Source organism: Arabidopsis thaliana, chromosome 5 (assembly GCF_000001735.4).
Source record: "Arabidopsis thaliana chromosome 5, partial sequence".
Classification (NCBI taxonomy): domain Eukaryota; kingdom Viridiplantae; phylum Streptophyta; class Magnoliopsida; order Brassicales; family Brassicaceae; genus Arabidopsis; species Arabidopsis thaliana.
Window position 1 is genome coordinate 19,396,880 of NC_003076.8, and position 18,311 is coordinate 19,415,190.

General features: G+C 34.3%; 4 protein-coding genes across 4 annotated transcripts; 1 reads left to right on the plus strand and 3 right to left on the minus strand.

Annotated features, from left to right (window-relative positions):
- Positions 1 to 161: 161 nt before the first annotated feature.
- On the plus strand, positions 162 to 5,182 carry RBOHD (respiratory burst oxidase homologue D). Its single transcript, NM_124165.3, has 8 exons — positions 162 to 1,333; positions 1,426 to 1,588; positions 1,782 to 1,830; positions 2,176 to 2,289; positions 2,731 to 3,540; positions 3,639 to 3,734; positions 3,882 to 4,677; positions 4,780 to 5,182. Exons 1-8 carry the CDS (start codon positions 706 to 708, stop codon positions 4,887 to 4,889), a joined length of 2,766 nt encoding a protein of 921 aa, NP_199602.1. The 5' UTR covers positions 162 to 705; the 3' UTR covers positions 4,890 to 5,182.
- A 1,109-nt stretch (positions 5,183 to 6,291) lies between these two features.
- On the minus strand, positions 6,292 to 7,268 carry AT5G47920 (transcription elongation factor). The gene has a single exon (NM_124166.3). It carries the CDS (start codon positions 7,140 to 7,142, stop codon positions 6,579 to 6,581), a length of 564 nt encoding a protein of 187 aa, NP_199603.1. The 5' UTR covers positions 7,143 to 7,268; the 3' UTR covers positions 6,292 to 6,578.
- Positions 7,269 to 9,200: 1,932 nt separating this feature from the next.
- AT5G47930 (Zinc-binding ribosomal protein family protein) lies at positions 9,201 to 10,570 on the minus strand. The gene is made up of 4 exons (NM_124167.4): positions 10,448 to 10,570; positions 10,256 to 10,357; positions 10,130 to 10,158; positions 9,201 to 9,664 (listed from the first exon to the last, which is right to left on the minus strand). The coding sequence occupies exons 1-4, from the start codon at positions 10,448 to 10,450 to the stop codon at positions 9,544 to 9,546; spliced, it is 255 nt and encodes an 84-aa protein (NP_199604.1). The 5' UTR covers positions 10,451 to 10,570; the 3' UTR covers positions 9,201 to 9,543.
- Positions 10,571 to 12,362: 1,792 nt separating this feature from the next.
- Positions 12,363 to 15,198, minus strand: AT5G47940 (40S ribosomal protein S27). Its single transcript, NM_124168.3, has 3 exons — positions 14,801 to 15,198; positions 14,328 to 14,629; positions 12,363 to 14,261 (listed from the first exon to the last, which is right to left on the minus strand). The coding sequence occupies exons 1-3, from the start codon at positions 15,012 to 15,014 to the stop codon at positions 12,528 to 12,530; spliced, it is 2,250 nt and encodes a 749-aa protein (NP_199605.1). The 5' UTR covers positions 15,015 to 15,198; the 3' UTR covers positions 12,363 to 12,527.
- Between the last annotated feature and the right edge of the window lie 3,113 nt (positions 15,199 to 18,311).

Genomic DNA, 18,311 nt, shown 5'->3' on the forward strand with positions numbered 1-18,311 from the left:
TGTACAAGAATCCATAATAATTTTTTGTTCGGTACAGTAGGTTAGATATACATTTGAATACAGTTTACAAGCCAAATGTTAGAAGCAACATATTTATATAGTATCATCAATATACGATCCAAAATGAATTATAGATTGACTTATGGAAAAGTTAGATACTATATGCATGATTGCCAAATACATTGAAAAATAACAATTTAAGTTCTTCAAACAAAAGTTTATAAATGACTCGGTGTTTGACATAACTCGGGGTTGTTTTTCTTTGTTAATTCACACACGGGGTTGGTGTATAAATGACTTCGGTGTTTGAAATGTATGACACGGTATAAATAAAAAAGGTAAGGAAGAAATGAAGAATAGAAGAAGAACAAAAAAAAAAGGAAATTAAAAAAAAGTCAAAATAAATGGTCAGTAAAGGATTTTGACCAGACCGGAGCGGTCCATCCATAGTTTCCCACTACCTTCCCTGATTTAGCACAGAAGAATGGCAATTTGCATGCCATTTATTTCATCTATTCCTCCTTCACTCTATAAATATATTTTAAACAAAATCAATTTCTTCCATACACAAAAATCAAACACCTTTTGAGAGCGGTTATTTTTTCTCTATCAACTAATACAGTAACCTTACGGGTGTTTATTTGTATAGATCTCTGTGGTTTTCTTGGCCAAATCTAGTGAGATCTTTTTGGTTTCTCGAATTCGATGAAAATGAGACGAGGCAATTCAAGTAACGACCATGAACTTGGGATTCTACGAGGAGCTAACTCGGACACCAACTCGGACACGGAGAGCATCGCTAGCGACCGTGGTGCCTTTAGCGGTCCGCTTGGCCGGCCTAAACGTGCGTCCAAGAAAAACGCAAGATTCGCCGACGATCTTCCCAAGAGAAGCAATAGTGTTGCTGGCGGCCGTGGTGATGACGATGAGTACGTGGAGATCACGCTAGACATCAGGGACGACTCGGTGGCCGTCCATAGTGTCCAACAAGCAGCTGGAGGTGGAGGCCACCTGGAGGACCCGGAGCTAGCCCTTCTTACGAAGAAGACTCTCGAGAGCAGCCTCAACAACACCACCTCCTTATCTTTCTTCCGAAGCACCTCCTCACGCATCAAGAACGCCTCCCGCGAGCTCCGCCGCGTGTTCTCTAGACGTCCCTCCCCGGCCGTGCGGCGGTTTGACCGCACGAGCTCCGCGGCCATCCACGCACTCAAAGGTCTCAAGTTCATTGCCACCAAGACGGCCGCATGGCCGGCCGTCGACCAACGTTTCGATAAACTCTCCGCTGATTCCAACGGCCTCTTACTCTCTGCCAAGTTTTGGGAATGCTTAGGTAAGTAAATCACTTCTTACTAAGCAATTCTATTAGTACTATATGTTTCCATTTTTGTGTTAGTCTCATTTTTGTTTTGTTTTTTACTCTAGGAATGAATAAGGAATCTAAAGACTTCGCTGACCAGCTCTTTAGAGCATTAGCTCGCCGGAATAACGTCTCCGGCGATGCAATCACAAAGGAACAGCTTAGGATATTCTGGGAACAGATCTCAGACGAAAGCTTTGATGCCAAACTCCAAGTCTTTTTTGACATGTAAGCTTTTTTTTACATATCTTCACCTAACCCACAATAAATATATAACGCGTAATCACTATTTGTCGTTTAATATTGACTCTTAATGAAAATTAAACGGTCATCAGAATTTAAGGACCAAAAGTAGTAATATTAATCATTTGTGGAGTTTTGGTGGATTTGTAACTAATATATGACATCACTGTTTGGTCAGGGTGGACAAAGATGAAGATGGGCGAGTAACAGAAGAAGAGGTGGCTGAGGTGAGAAAACACACACACCACTCAATAATTATCTTTTTCAAATATTTTATTATATTTATACATTTTTTTTATCTTATATTTATTCATATTCCTGGTTGAATTTTTTTTCTCTTATTTTATACGTTATTCTTGGTTGATTATTTTGACAATTTTGTCCACGCGCAAATCCCCACTGACTTTATCTGCTGACGTTTACTATTAACATCATCAATATATTAACTTCATGTGAACACGACAAAATGGTAATAGATAGATAGAGTAGTAGTCTTTGTTACTTTAGCTTAGGTTATTAATGTTTCAAATACTTTAGCTTTTGTTTTCTAATTTGTTGGTAATTTATTGCAGATTATTAGTCTTAGTGCTTCTGCAAACAAGCTCTCAAATATTCAAAAGCAAGCCAAAGAATATGCGGCACTGATAATGGAAGAGTTGGACCCAGACAATGCTGGGTTTATTATGGTACGTGTGGTCCACTTTCACCCACTCAATCACACTAATGGTATTATGTACGTCGTAAATTTAACCACTCTTAAAATACTAGAAAAAACGTGGAAAAACATAACGTTCTAGAAGTCTTTAGTGGTCAAAATTGGGTCACCATGATGTTTTTTAATTTCCAACTTATTGGGCCATCTTGAACTTTTTACCAAACCAATCAACAAAATCTCGACAATGGGTGGTTAGTGGTTACGATATGAAGAAATGACCAATAAAATTGTAAAATATATGAACTAACACTATAATCCAAGCTTAGAAAGTCTTAGGCGGCTTCCGATAGTATATTGTTTTTTAATTATTGGAGAAACCTATGAAAAGTGTTTTTAAGAAAAACAGTTTGGAACATTAATGTTTTATTGTAACGTTTTAGTTAATTATATGATATGGACATTGGTGAAACAGATCGAAAACTTGGAAATGTTGCTATTACAAGCACCAAACCAGTCGGTGCGGATGGGAGACAGCAGGATACTTAGTCAGATGTTAAGTCAGAAGCTTAGACCGGCAAAAGAGAGCAACCCTTTAGTGAGATGGTCGGAGAAAATCAAATATTTCATACTTGACAATTGGCAGAGACTATGGATAATGATGTTATGGCTTGGCATCTGTGGTGGCCTCTTTACTTATAAATTCATTCAGTACAAGAACAAAGCTGCCTATGGTGTCATGGGTTATTGCGTTTGTGTCGCCAAAGGAGGCGCCGAGACTCTCAAATTCAACATGGCTCTCATATTGTTGCCTGTTTGTCGAAACACCATCACTTGGCTTAGGAACAAGACTAAGCTTGGTACTGTCGTTCCTTTTGATGATAGTCTTAACTTCCACAAGGTTATTGCAAGCGGGATAGTCGTCGGTGTTTTACTCCATGCGGGTGCCCATTTAACGTGTGATTTTCCACGTTTAATTGCCGCGGATGAGGACACCTATGAGCCGATGGAAAAATACTTTGGGGATCAACCGACTAGCTACTGGTGGTTTGTGAAAGGAGTGGAAGGATGGACTGGCATTGTGATGGTTGTGCTAATGGCTATAGCCTTTACACTCGCGACGCCTTGGTTCCGACGTAACAAGCTTAACTTACCTAACTTCCTCAAGAAGCTTACCGGTTTCAACGCCTTTTGGTACACCCACCATTTGTTCATCATTGTTTATGCTCTTCTCATTGTCCATGGTATCAAGCTCTACCTCACAAAGATTTGGTATCAGAAAACGGTACTCTCTTCAAACCTCATTTTATCTGTTTTAATTTCTTATTTTCTTTCCTTTTTCCGGTTAATAACATTTATTACCTGTTTGTATGATTCTTGTAGACATGGATGTATCTTGCTGTACCCATCCTTCTATATGCATCGGAGAGGCTGCTCCGTGCTTTCAGATCAAGCATCAAACCGGTTAAGATGATCAAGGTCAGATATATTTCTATTTATCTCTTGAAAACCTTATGTTTCAAGAAATATTTCAACTAATACTTTTAAACCATCTTATTTTATAGTTCTTTTTGATAAAAGTTTGAAAATTGCCTTTGAACTTAATCTATATATATGTAACAACAGGTGGCTGTTTACCCCGGGAACGTGTTGTCTCTACACATGACGAAGCCACAAGGATTCAAATACAAAAGTGGACAGTTCATGTTGGTGAACTGCCGAGCCGTATCTCCATTCGAATGGCATCCTTTCTCAATCACATCAGCTCCCGGAGACGATTACCTGAGCGTACATATCCGCACTCTCGGTGACTGGACACGTAAGCTCAGGACCGTTTTCTCCGAGGTTTGCAAACCTCCTACCGCCGGTAAAAGCGGTCTTCTCCGAGCAGACGGAGGAGATGGAAACCTCCCGTTCCCGAAGGTCCTTATCGACGGTCCATACGGTGCTCCCGCACAAGACTACAAGAAATACGACGTGGTACTCCTCGTAGGTCTCGGCATTGGAGCCACGCCTATGATCAGTATCCTTAAGGACATCATCAACAACATGAAAGGTCCTGACCGCGACAGCGACATTGAGAACAATAACAGTAACAACAATAGTAAAGGGTTTAAGACAAGGAAAGCTTATTTCTACTGGGTGACTAGGGAACAAGGATCATTCGAGTGGTTCAAGGGAATAATGGACGAGATTTCGGAGTTAGACGAGGAAGGAATCATCGAGCTTCACAATTATTGCACGAGTGTGTACGAGGAAGGTGATGCAAGAGTGGCTCTCATTGCCATGCTTCAGTCGTTGCAACACGCTAAGAACGGTGTGGATGTTGTGTCGGGTACACGTGTCAAGTCCCACTTCGCTAAACCTAACTGGAGACAAGTCTACAAGAAGATCGCTGTTCAACATCCCGGCAAAAGAATAGGTAACTAATCTCGACCGTTAATCTCGTTATGTACGTGATGTTGTATAATAATTAATAAAGTGATGAATTTAGACTAAATACTAATATGAATTTTGATTGCAGGAGTCTTCTACTGTGGAATGCCAGGAATGATAAAGGAATTAAAAAATCTAGCTTTGGATTTTTCTCGAAAGACAACTACCAAGTTTGACTTCCACAAAGAGAACTTCTAGATTAATTATATACGTTGTAGAAAAATAAAACAAGAAACAACTATACAAATAAATATTTATTTTAAATTCTTTTCATTTTTATGTAAAATTATCTGAGTTATCTTTTTTTGTTCTTCTATATCCCTACCGTTTTGTTGGTTACTTTTTCACTACTTAGTTTAATGCCAAATTAAGTATAAGATAGTAGAAGTTTATATAGTTACAGCTTTGGTGTTGTAAACATGTAATCATGGAGTTATCTGTACTATTATTTTGTACTTATATTCGAATATTAACAACTAAAGATAGTTTTGATATTCAATACCCATTACTCATTTAACATAATGAATAGAGATATCAACATTAGATACGTCTTGATTATTTGCTCACCAATGCATTTGCGTGTTTAACTTGTTTATATGTTATTAATAGTGTTCTTTTAGTTAAAATGACAAATAATTTCTTAACTCAAAAGCATCTTATATCACAACTCTAGCTAGATTAGTTTAGCTTTTCATAAGTCTTCTTGCGTTTACGTCTTTATTTATGGGTTGATACCCTATTCACTACTTTAATTTGCCTTGCACTTGGGATAGTTTAAAAGACTTTAAAATTATGCAGCTAGAATATAATCAAAACTTGATATAAGTATCAAAATAATTAAATACAATTGCTATCGATAATAATCAGAAACAATCGTTATGAATGGTTAAGTTTGTTTCCTTAAAATGGTTACGAATGATTAATTTTGTTCCTTAGGTAAACTAAAAGTTCAAAAACAAATCCAACCTACTACAATCTAAGAAAACTGACAAAGTTTATGGTTGATTACAGAATAGGTCGCTTGAGCGTCAAATTAAGATAAAGAAGGAGACTTATGTAGAGCCGGCCCTTGGGCCAACCAGGCGAAGCATAGGTTTGCAGCTGCTAATAATATAATTTGAGTTTGGCTTTTTTCTAGAAAACTTTCTTTAAGTCTAGTGGTTCAATTATGGTGGGTACATCATCAGTTCATGGGTTTGACTTTTGAGACAAGTGAGACCGAATTTTTTTGTTTTTTCAACAAAATTCTAAAATAGATAAAACTTATGCGGCCCATTTCATTGTTCACTTGTAGGCTTGTAAAACTCAAGGCCGGGTCTGGAGTGTGATGTCAAGACTCAATATTATAACACTCTACTTCATATTTCACTATTTTGTGCATTATCTAGCTTCCAATTTTCTTTGCATTTCACAGTGTATCAATAGTTACTTTAGTGATGTCAAGATTACACTTTTAACACATTTTAAGTGTAGTTTTACAACATAAACTTGTGTCTCTAATTGGCAAAGTGAATTGCTAACGAGATCATGAATTCTGACTGTTGAGTCTGAGCGAATGAAACAAATGGACCAACATATGATTAAGGCCTGGAGTGACATATAAGCCAAAAAATAATGCTCTATATTGTAACACTTAAAAGATCTTACACAGTACGGTCTCAAGGAGGAAGAAAACATATTCCGCAAAGCAGATCCTTCCTTCAACTTCAACATATTAAATGAAAACAGATCTAAGAGACCGTAATATTTCGATCCTAGAAAATAAGAGAACTCGAAGGATTTATCATAGACAACACAAAATAAGAACGTACGTTAGCAAAGATCATAATATGAATCTATTATTCATATCTATTGCCAACATGTTTATATATATATATGGATATGGGTTTAGGTGCCTCGGGCTAGCATTTCTTGATACCTCTTGAAGGACAAGAGTTTCTGAAGCTTCATCTGCTTATGAAACCTAGAAATAAAGAGATCCGCGACATGGTCGATCTCATCTTCTAGCTTGAAATTCTCTCCTTCTTCTTCCTTCGAGGTCCTCACCATATCTATCACAGAACTACCTTGACCTTCCTCCTCCAAGTCCCCGAAGTCCTCCTCTCCTTCGAACAACGTGTGCCTCAGATCAGGATACTTGTCGCTTTCCTCCTCGTGAACGTCATATTCCTCATGATGAGCCATTGTGGATGCCTTGCTGTTGTAGAGGACTATAGCCTTGTTCTTGTCTTGGTCCTGGTCGTTATCGTCGTCTTGATCCGCATGGCCCAAGAGGTGGTGAATCTTGTTGGAAATGGAACGGAACCCGAGTTTCTTGTGTTTCACTAGAGACAACATGAGTACTCGTGTCTTGAAAGCACTCGTTTTGTTCTTTATGGCTATAGATTTTGCCTTCGCCATGGAACTCAACAATGCAACGATATGTTTCATCAATGCCGTAGCTTTCTTCATATTTTTTCTTTGTAAGAGCTTCTATAATAGTGTTTTACTTATGTTTTGGATGTTGCTTAATTAGCATGGAAAGGAACATTGGAGGTGAGAGCCCTTCGGGGATTATATAGACCATGGAAAGGTACGGCCACAAGTCATGGCTTTATGAGTCTTGTCGTATGTTTTTAAATTAACGGCTATATGTTTTACTTAATGGCGCAGCAATCTTCTCACAGTTCGCCACGTGGAAATAAGCCATTTGATGTAGTGGATCACTTGCTTTTTCTAGTTCAAACTTTATGCACGTTCTCTTTTATCAAATTTCATCGTGCCTACAATTTACGAACGTAAGCATTTGATATTTCTATATTACTTCTTTCTATGATAAAGGATCTCAAGAAATTAAGTTTATGTTGATTTCGTATAAAAATGTGGCCTAACGAGGTTGCTTTGCCGATGAGTCGGGTATGTTTTTTCTTATAAAGTATCATGCGACATAATTCATGCCTACTATGAATTTAAAATGGTTATTATTTTTCGACTAGAAGTCATGTTTGGTACGTCAAAAATATGGACAAAGTTTTTGTAAAGCCAACATGGCGTTTTTAACATTCTAAATGTTTAAAGGGACTCTTGAGTGGTTCGGGTGTTGAGGCCTCTAGACTCCGGATCATACGTTCCAACAATTGGAGCCTCTAGTCAACAAGTGGACTCTAGATCGCATTGTTGCGGTATGGTTATGAGAGAGCACTTCTGAAGAGCTTCAACATAAAGAATTTCGAGAGTAAAACATCTCAAACGGTTTTATTTACGCGTTTTGCATCCCGATCGATTAATCTCTGAAATCCAAAAATTCACCCCCAACGAGTATAGTTGAAATGGATCGATTAGTCTCAAGTGGAATAACTCTTCTGTAACTTCTTTGTTTGATTTTTGTTTTTGTGAAGAATGTACTATTTAATAAGAAAGATTAATTAGAGCAGTTGGGACTGAGATTACAGAATTTGTAAATGACATAGATACATCCACAAGGAATTCAAACTATTGTCCACTTCTTCTTTGAAAAGATTTGATTGATTAGCAACTTTGTTTTTAAATGTGATTAACTTTACATACGAAAGCAATTGTACAGCTAAGTTATCTAAATAAAAGTGTCATTTGTTACCCAAAAAGAAGTTCCATCAACTTTGTGTAAAAATATGTTTTTATAGAAAAAAACTCAGAATTAGGAAGATGCTTCAGTAAAGTTACAAAAACAGCTTAAGAGATCCAAACGTAAATTCATTGTACTTCTCTCACAACTACTTTTACTTTAATTTTTTTAATAGCTATTCTTATTTACTTTTTCTAAAAATCACAAAGATGAGATGGAGAAAAAGCATTTGATGTTTTTGTATAATTGGAAAGTGTTTACTCACTTGGTCTCTCTCACATTTCAAGGCGCCGCGAAATTGCTTGCTCATGATATTTAGCTTTACAAGATTCTCTTTCACTTAGAACCACACTTCAATCCCTATACTTTTCTAGATTTCTAGATTTTAGATATTATACATTGTCGATGTTGAAAGGAAAACATAAGATATTATACATTGGTCTTGTCATTTATCAATTATTAGTTTTAAGATTGATGTCAAAAGGAATAGTTTCATTGCTCAGTATCCAAATTTGCACAAAACGAATCGAGTTGTTTCGATTTTAGACAATAGAGTACAACCGATATTAACAAAGAGTTTCTTGCAAAAAATGGGGTTCAATTGTTGTAGTATGTCAATATGACCATAGATTTCAAAAAACTTCTCCAGCTCAGAGTTTTAGATCTCAGCCCGTAAAACATATTTCCAGTCTTAATGCATGTTAGAGCCTCGAGCCATCGGATAAGACATTCCCATATTAGATTGCAGAAGAGATAAAATTGGAGCATTGTTTAGAACAATTCTTATTCCAATTCATCAAACCAGAGACTAAACTCTCAACCAAAAGCTAACATCTTACAAACACGTCACTCACCGATGTGTAGCGTTCAGTCCTAACCTAGTTAGCTAAAGTTTAACAACTTCATCAACTTAACTTCATAAAGCAGGCCGAATATCTCATGTTAAGTCAAGTCTGAGTATCTTCTAGTCATAGATAGCAATATTACAATTCTTTTGCACAAGTCATTAAAATTTAACCAAGGTTGTTTGTTCAAATTAAAGAATTGTAAACATGAACAAGAAGCCAGACAACTGATGCAATCCGAGAAAGATTTAAACTTAAAATGAAAGCATATTCTGTTTCAACAAGACCAAGTTCTGAACAATTACTCAGCTAGTAGTTTTATCATGCATTCAAAATCTTCTCATAAGCAGAAAAACGTCATAGATATCAAAACTACTAAAGCAAAACATCTGCGAACGGATGAATGATTCGTGAGATCTCAATCTCACTTCTTCCTGAAAGAGCATCCCTCTTGTAGCCTCGCTTTACCACCGGTGGGCTGGCACAGAACTGTCTGACAGTTTCCACATACCACAACAGTTTGAGAATGGCTGAACACAGTGGTTCTGCAAAATAACAACAAGCAATTCATCACAAAGTGTAACCTCTTTACAAATTCACAATCAATACTTATTTAAGAGCTGGAAAAATTCTACCAATACCAAACTTCTAGTTGATAAAACAGCATTTAAGCTGAGCAAAATCGACAATTCACAACTGATTCAATAAGAAAACATTCAAAATAAGGTATCTAAAACACTAGTTTCGTACCAATCTATATATTCAAGAATACAACATTCAAATCAATATGTTTTTAAGTGTAACCTCTTCACATCAATACAAATTCAAATGATGAACAATTTCTTCCAAATACCAATCAATAGGTTCAATAAAACTTTATTCAAAATAAGCAAAACCAAAATCACTACTAATCTAAAACAGTGAAAGCTTTCCTCTTTATAAAACAATCTTTATTCAAATCCAATACCAAACAACATTGTTAAGACTCTATACAAAATTAGTAAACTCACATGTTGAAGCATCCCTGACACTTAACATCCTGAAAAAAATCACACAAACAATACAGAATCAGATTCATTTCATCGCATCAAATGTAATACAAATCAGATTTCATAAAAGAAAACAGAAAACAGTACCATGAAGAAGGAGTTGGGAGATTGCACGAGACGCTTGAGCTTATGCTTTCTCTTCTCAAGCTCAGGTGGCGGATGAAGGAGATCGATGTCGTTTTGGAGCACCTAATCAACAGATCCATAAAAAAAAAACTCAGAGATTACAGAGGAAAGTGAAAGAGAGAGGAAAATCAAGAACAAGGAGAGATATTTCACCATGATTGCTTGTGGAAAGGCGGCGAAAGCGAATTTGGTTGATGAAACCCTAGAAGCGAAGAGACGGAGACTGCAGCTTTAGCTTCAATCTAAGTATATATGTCTGTGGGTGACGAAATGTGACACACAAAACATTGGGCCTTATAGGCCCAGCCCATTGTACATATAAACAAGTAGGAGTGGGAGAAATTCGGCTTAGCAATTTGTATGCTCTTACTTTGGAAAACTAAAAAACGTAAACAAAAAGTGTTATGTATAGTTGAATATTTATCACCATTAACCCCAAAAGATTAATTGAAAAGGATAGATTTGTAACAATAAACTAGATATCCTCTCAATATGTACAACTTAAACTTAGGTCTCACTGAGAGTTGTCTTTATGTCACATTAGTGTTCCCTCATAGCTCCAAGTCACGTTGGTTTACTCTATGCGGCAGACCAACTCCCCTAACCCTTCCTCAAGATGGTCAATTCTTTGCTATAGTCTATCTATCCTAACAAATCGTACTAAGAAGTCGAGTGGCAACGTACTGGTCTGAGTCCTAGCGCATAACTTTTTTTCTCCACGTCATTGGATTTCTGCCACAATTGGTTCTAATATCTACACTTGCATTTGTCGCATATAGAACACAGTAATCCATGGTATCATTAAAGCTTACAACTTCTTTCAACAGAGTATAGAGTAAAAACTTCGTTGAAACTATAAACTATACTAGAATTTGACCCGCGGTACACCGCGGGGCTAATTTTTTAAGAAAATGTATATATTGAGTGAAATTCATATTGTTGAATTGTAGATTATGTATTTGGGTTTACGGATATTTTTTTTGGTAGGGTGGGTTTACATTTATAATATCTGTTTTCTTAGTATATTAGTTGGTATTACGATTAAAATGTATAGTGTATATAATAAAAGCATGATAAACTATATTATGTAAAATTCTAAAAAAAAATTCATCTTGGATTTTAGACTGAATAATTTGTGAAAAATACATGACTTTTGTAATGTGGTAAGAGTAGTATGTGTTTTTAGCCGTTATGTATCTTGGATTCTAGATTTTAACCCGCGGTACATATCTTGGACGATTTTTCTTTATAAAGTTAGTATATATAAAAGTTTGTAAATTGTATCTATAAAATATTTTTATTTTATAGTTTACAATTGTTATTAAGTAACGTCCTGCCAAACTCATCCCGTAAAAATAATCTATTTATTTTATTAATGTTGATCTTATTTATGATATGTTTGTGAATCATTGTCTAAATATTTTAGTCGATGCGGGACGCTGAACCCACACATTTTTTGTCAATTGGTTAATATATGTTCATTTTTAAAATTTCGAATTACAAAATATGACGGAAAAAAATTTTGGTGACGGAATTTTTTTTGAGATTTTTTTAAACTCTATATATTATATGATGATGTCAAAAAATTGTGATATATTAAACTTTTTATAAATTTAAATATTAGTAATGTTTTATAAAGTTGAAATATATAAATAATAATATTTAAAAAATTAATTTTTTTTTTGCTTTTTAGGTAATGACATAATAACTCTAAAAATGTACTTCAATTTTTTACTATGGATAATGTTATAAATAAATCTTTAGTTTAATCACAATTAGTGATTGATATACTTGGGTTTTGGATTTTTTCACGTCATTTAATAACCTAAATTTGGGTAGTTTTGTAAACATTATTTGAAACAATAATAGTTTACAAAATCGTTCATGTTTTTTGGTTTGTTACAAAAATTTTGTTTTAATTCTTTGCAAATTATTCGCAGAAATTTAATTCAAATAATTCAAACTGTGGTTGTTTTAAGATTTCGTTGCTAGAGAATATATGATTTTATTGTGTGTTGCTAGAGTAAAGGAAATACCATATATATCGGGTATAATCGGTTTGGGTAATAAGTATTAGTCGCAAGATTTTAATTCAAGTAAATAAATTCGGTAGTATGTCATTGTAAATAAGTGCAAAATAGAGAATATATTTGCAAAAATAGTTCCAAAAAAAAATATGTAGATATCAGAAGAAAACAAAATGCGGGCTTTGATGCCGCATTTAATTTTCCCTTTATATAAGACTCGCTTCTGATATTTCACCATTCCAGTGTATAGGCATCTCGTTCGTCGCATAGTGATTCATCTCCACAGACGAAAGGGTATCTGTTGGTGGTCCTTTGAGTTCTTCTTCATCTTCCACTGAGACTAAGTTATCATCAAAAACATCGTTCTTGCAATCTACATAAGTTTTCGATTCTTCTGTGAAGAGTACCTCAAAGAAATACTTGCTGTCTGAGTCTTTATTCTCTAAATTAAATTTCACATCCAGGACTGGTGTTAGGAAATCGACCGAAGAAGTAGTCGGTTGAAAACCTAGAACACTCTTCAAGACATCATCCATTGAAGGCTCTCCTTTGCATTTTGCGGTAGTTACATTTGAACTCTCGAGCTCGTGAATCAGGGAATCAGGTTCCGTGGGTTTATAACTGAGGTTTTCCCTTTCTGTGTAACAATCAGCTTTTGTGCTTGATGTTACCGTCTCTTCATCTAAAGCATTGTCGCTGACGCTAACCACAGTCTCAGCTTCCTCATCTCCTCCAAAACTATCATCCAGTTTTTTAAAAACTCCATACATCGTTCCATGAGAATCGTCTGGAGTAATTCCGGGCTCTTTCTGTGACGAAGTAGAGCTCTCCAAGGAAGAAGAGTACCTGTTTTCAGACTCCTCTGCTGCAACTTGGCTATCGTCTGGATGGGCACTCGTCCCAGGTTTCTCTTCTATCTCCACATCATCTTCACTTGAAAATTCTGGGGCTGTAATTACGAGGGCTTGACTGTATTTTCCATCGGTGATCGAATGTGAAGACAATAACCCAGCAAGTGCAGATGCTAAAGCATCATTTATAGACAACGAATGTTTTGGTTTCTCTTCAAATGAATGACCAACCTCCTCATTACTGATCTCAGGTTCAGCAGAAATCATCTCATTCCCTGAGATTGAGCTATTTTCACTCTCCAGTTCCACAGACTTTGAAAGAATATTATCAAGCCTGTTCTTCGGTAGTACAACAGCACAATCTTCACTGTTGTCTATACTAGAGGAGTCAGGAACTACATCCGTGTTTTTAGTCAATCCATCACTCTCATCGGTATCAGGAGTTTTATCAGTATCACTGCGCAGAGAATCTTGATTGGGTATTTTCGTTCGAAAACCCAAATCAGATTCAAATGATTTCTTTCCTAGCTGTTCGAGTTTCTTCTCAACTAACTGGAGCCTTGCATCAATACTATTAATAGGTTTCAACATCTGATCTTCAAATCTTATCAAGATAGTTTCTATCATACTTACCTTGTTAACAAGCTGATTCAGAATAGTCTCCACATTATTGCAAGGTATAGCAGGCTTGCTTTCTGCTCCAGATACTCGTGTTGCTGCATCAACCTGCTTTGCAACAGTATCAACTAAAACTGGTGAGCTCACTCCTATCTGATCAGTATTTCCTATAGCTACTGGATCTGTACTGTTGGACTTGTCGGAAACTTGTATATCCCGTTCTTTTCTGACATCTTTTCCTCGAGATAGCTGCAAAAGAGCAGGCATAAACATAGCCATCAACGAACTACTAGATGAATTTCCTGTTCCAGTTGCTTCTTCCTTCTCTGACTCACTTGGATCAACAGGATCAGCAAATACATAAACTTCATCTACAAGTGCACATCTTTTATCCTGAAGGGAGAGGAGACGAACTGTAATCGAAGTGCAAGGTTCCGCATCATTGATCTCCGCAGTAGCTTCATAAAAATCCTGAAAAAAGCATTACCACATTAACATCAACAAATGTGATTTTACTTGTGCAAAAATATTTGTTACCTGTTTTTCATTATTCAACAGAGAATCATCACTAGCTTTCACTTCAACCCAATCATCTTCGCTCGTCCGTCCATTACCATTATCTGCAACCTTCCTCTCGATCAAATCCTTTACTGGTTTAGAATCAGCTGACTCTGTAAGAGGGATCTGAAGCACTTCTTCATCTCTAATTGCAACACCACATCGAACAGTACACAGATATTCCTTATCATGTCGTCGCTTTTTCGTGTAATACACTTCGTATACTCGTGCACTACTTCGGATGTAGATTTGCCTTAATTCATGTTCTTGTGCAAATGTAACTGCAACCAAAACCACACACATTTCACAAAACACCAAAAAAATTATCATCAATTTTATCGTATTAACACTATCGATCTACTTCAAACTAACAATTAGAGGTTTAATAACACCGGATCGGAGTGTATTTTTCAGAATCTCGGAGAAGAACGAAGACAAATTAAGGACCGTACTTGTAATTTCACAAGGCTCGCCGTTGGGAACCGGAGGGAGAAGAAGTAACGGGGATTTGGTTACATGATCGACGGCGGCAGAGATGATTCCGTCGTCAGATTCGGGGTTTGCAGTGAAGGAGGATTCAAATGAGATGGCGTCTATGAGTGTACCGTCGACGAGTTTCCAGTTTGTCGTAGAATTGAAATCGTTATCGTGATTGCTTGCACCCATAGCTCTTTCTCGCTTTGATTGATTTGGGAAGATTTTGGGTTTACTTATTTTACCAAAACAAAGAAAAAGGATTTTGGGTTTATATTTGAGGAAGATTTTTGGATCCAATAAAATGAAGATGATTATATAAATTTACATTAGAATTTTTTTAATATGTTAACTTAACTTAGATACTCTGTTTAAGATAGTTTACAAAAGGAATTATAAAGAATGAAGGGAATCAAGCATTATTGCAACAATAATACCAAGTAGAGGAAACTTAATTTCTCGAGTGGTATGACTAAAATAGTTTTTTCTTATGACAAACAATAGTTGAAATCCTTAAGAATTATTTACTAATTTTAAAACTAAATTTTTTTCTCCCTCTGTTTTTTTATTTGATGTTTAGAAGAATTTTTTTTTTCTAAATTTGATGATGTTTCAACTTTTAATACAAAATTAATTAGTTTTTAATTGGTTTTGACGATACATATTTTGCAGATTATTTTTTATTGGTTGACTCATGAATTTGGTTAGATAATAAATGATGTTTTAGTTTAAAATAAACAAAAAATTAAATAATTTTTAATATATGTATTCTTGTAAAACATTAAATAAAAAAATAATGGAAGAAGTATAAGAAAATATTTATTCATGGTTGAGATGAAGATCACTTAAGTGTGGCAGATTTACATTATTGTTACTAAAACAGCTGTGCACTGATTATACGATCGTTGACTTGATATTCAAAGTTATCAACTTCAATTATTGGTAATTTAATATTCATACAAAATCATCAATAAGATACGCACTTGTTTCAATTTTGGTTATTTGAGCTAGTTCCGATCCAGAACTCGATTCACAAACGCAAATCTTGCATTTTCAACTTTATAAAACGTTTAAATTATTTTTAATATCTAAATTCTATAAAAGTTTACAGTAGTGATAATAAAGATAAACTCTATAAAATATATATATATATATATATATATATATGAAAGCAAACTGTTAAATTAACTCGAATTATACGATTTTAAAATAAAAGTATTATTTAAAATAAAATTAACAAAGTTACTTTAAAAGCATTTACTTTGAAATTAATTACTTTTCATTTGTTTTTTTCTGAGGTAAAAACCTATGATTTGTTTTAGTATTTTTCTATTTTGTCTCTTTTTAAAAATTAGAAAATATCTACATATACATTTTTGCAGTTATTTTAACAAATAAATCCTGCAGTTGAACTTATTTATAATAGCTGTCACTGGCATTTATTATTTAGTTTTACAAAATAATAAAACTTTTCATAGGACTAATTTGTTTCTAAAAATTTCTACACAATCTTTTCATATATCTTCAAAAGCAAAATTCCGTAAATTTTACTTCACAAAATATGCATAAATCCGATTTATAGCAAATATTTATATTAACATTTTGCACAGCAATAAAAATACAAATTTATAATAATGAAAATATTCACATAAAAATCATATACACATACAGAAAAAGAACTATATATATCATCATTTAAACCGTTACTTTATTTAAATAAATAAAAAACACAAAAGCTTGAAATCATATATATATATAGTAGAAATCATATAGCTTATTATATTAATGAGTTAACTCATTTACTATTAAACAATTAAATTAAATGGGTTCATGAATTGAAAATGAGTTGAGTTGTGTTGGGTTAAACATTTTGACCAAGATAGATAAGAAGAAATTTAACTAGAGAGTATCGTAGATGATATCGAGATGAGTAACCAGAAGTTTATTTACATCTTCTTTCTTTGAATGATTTCACCTTATTTGTCTTCTTTTAAACTCTTTGATGCCTCTCGTGCTATTAGTGTTCATTTATAATCGTAGATTACACGAGAAGAGAGAGAAAAAAGGTGAAAGTAAAAAATAACACTAAAAAACCAATTTATCTCCTGAACCAATTAATGCTAAAATGACATGTATAAGTCTTTTACAAACCAAAAAAAAACTCTAAAGTAAGGTGCTTTCCTTTAACTTAATTAACAATTTTGATTTAATTGTTTGGCTTTGTTCTTAAGGACACACCTTTCTAGAGTTTTTCTAGGTCACCACCAGACTTTTAAAAAAAATGAAAGTAAGAAAAAAAAACATGATTGACTATAGAAAAACTGGAAAGATTTTAGAATACTCTCAAAATCTTGAAAGTCCCTTACCAACCATTCTACAGTGTTAATCGCCCAAGGTGACAAACTAAAATATTTATATCAGTAGGCATTTTATATTCTAAGCGTGTTAATCGCCCAAGGTGACAATCTAAAAGAATTGCCCATGATTGTTTCTCCGTCTCTCTAGCTATTACATTCATATCCAGATTTTATTGTAAGATTTGTCACAATACTAAAGTTATATCACATCACGTAATGGAACATGTATAATACTGAAGAATGAAATAAAAATCAATTTTAAAATTGTGTTTAGAGGGAATAACTAAAAATGCAAAATTTACATACCAAACTCTTAACAATATGGAAAATAATAACAACCTAATCATTTACTTGTTAATAAATCAGAAAATTTATCAATATGTAATGTTATTGAAATTGAAAATAAAGTTTTGTTGGAAGAGCTATAATTATCAAACCAAACCAACCAAACTCAAACCGATCCAAACCAAACTAAAGTCTACACACAATCCATTTGGTTGATCTTTTTTCAATATGAATGGTTTGGTTTGAAACCAAACCAAACCAATAACCGAAACTGTTTTCAAATCCATTTTCTTCAACCCGAATTGTTTGGTTTGGTCTAAATAAATAATATTATAACTCTAAATTCTAAAATTGTACAAGTTTTTTTTTTTTTTTTCAAAAACTAATCTGAAATGGACCGAACCAACACTATCTGAACTGAAACCAAAACAAATAGTTATAAAATCCTAATGGATAATAAATTTCCTATCTGAATTATCCGAATCCAAAAAATTCAGAATTGAATCCGATCTAAAATCCGAATGTCCAGCCTTTGCCCACCCCTACAACAAATTACATTATAGATCTTCAAACCAAGATTTATTTAAGCGCACATTTCAAATCTTCAACTTCATCACTTTTCAATGCTTTTTTCAAGAATACATTTTTTTTTGTCCATTTTCAAAAATAATCCCTTTTATCTAAAAAACTAAATTGTTCTTGTTTTGGTGAGAGCACATAATGAATTTTACCAATACTAAATTGTTTTTGACACTAAAATTTTATTTTCTGCCAAAAATTATTTTTCCCCTAGGTGAAATATCTTCCATCAAAAAATTTTCTCCACAAAATTTCCTTCCAAGTTTTT

What these genes read in the sequence shown, in the direction of transcription:
- RBOHD (NM_124165.3), top strand. Translation starts at nt 706, where the DNA reads ATGAAAATGAGACGAGGCAATTCAAGTAACGACCATGAACTTGGGATT. An exon ending in CTCCAAGTCTTTTTTGACAT is followed by an intron (nt 1,589 to 1,781) that starts GTAAGCTTTTTT and finishes CTGTTTGGTCAG; the next exon opens with GGTGGACAAAGATGAAGATG. An exon ending in AACCGGTTAAGATGATCAAG is followed by an intron (nt 3,735 to 3,881) that starts GTCAGATATATT and finishes ATGTAACAACAG; the next exon opens with GTGGCTGTTTACCCCGGGAA.
- AT5G47920 (NM_124166.3), bottom strand. Translation starts at nt 7,142, where the DNA reads ATGAAGAAAGCTACGGCATTGATGAAACATATCGTTGCATTGTTGAGT.
- AT5G47930 (NM_124167.4), bottom strand. An exon ending in CTCCCAACTCCTTCTTCATG is followed by an intron (nt 10,159 to 10,255) that starts GTACTGTTTTCT and finishes GATTTTTTTCAG; the next exon opens with GATGTTAAGTGTCAGGGATG. An exon ending in TGTCAGGGATGCTTCAACAT is followed by an intron (nt 9,665 to 10,129) that starts GTGAGTTTACTA and finishes GTTATTTTGCAG; the next exon opens with AACCACTGTGTTCAGCCATT.
- AT5G47940 (NM_124168.3), bottom strand. Translation starts at nt 15,014, where the DNA reads ATGGGTGCAAGCAATCACGATAACGATTTCAATTCTACGACAAACTGG. An exon ending in CGAGCCTTGTGAAATTACAA is followed by an intron (nt 14,630 to 14,800) that starts GTACGGTCCTTA and finishes TTTTGGTTGCAG; the next exon opens with TTACATTTGCACAAGAACAT. An exon ending in TGTTGAATAATGAAAAACAG is followed by an intron (nt 14,262 to 14,327) that starts GTAACAAATATT and finishes TGCTTTTTTCAG; the next exon opens with GATTTTTATGAAGCTACTGC.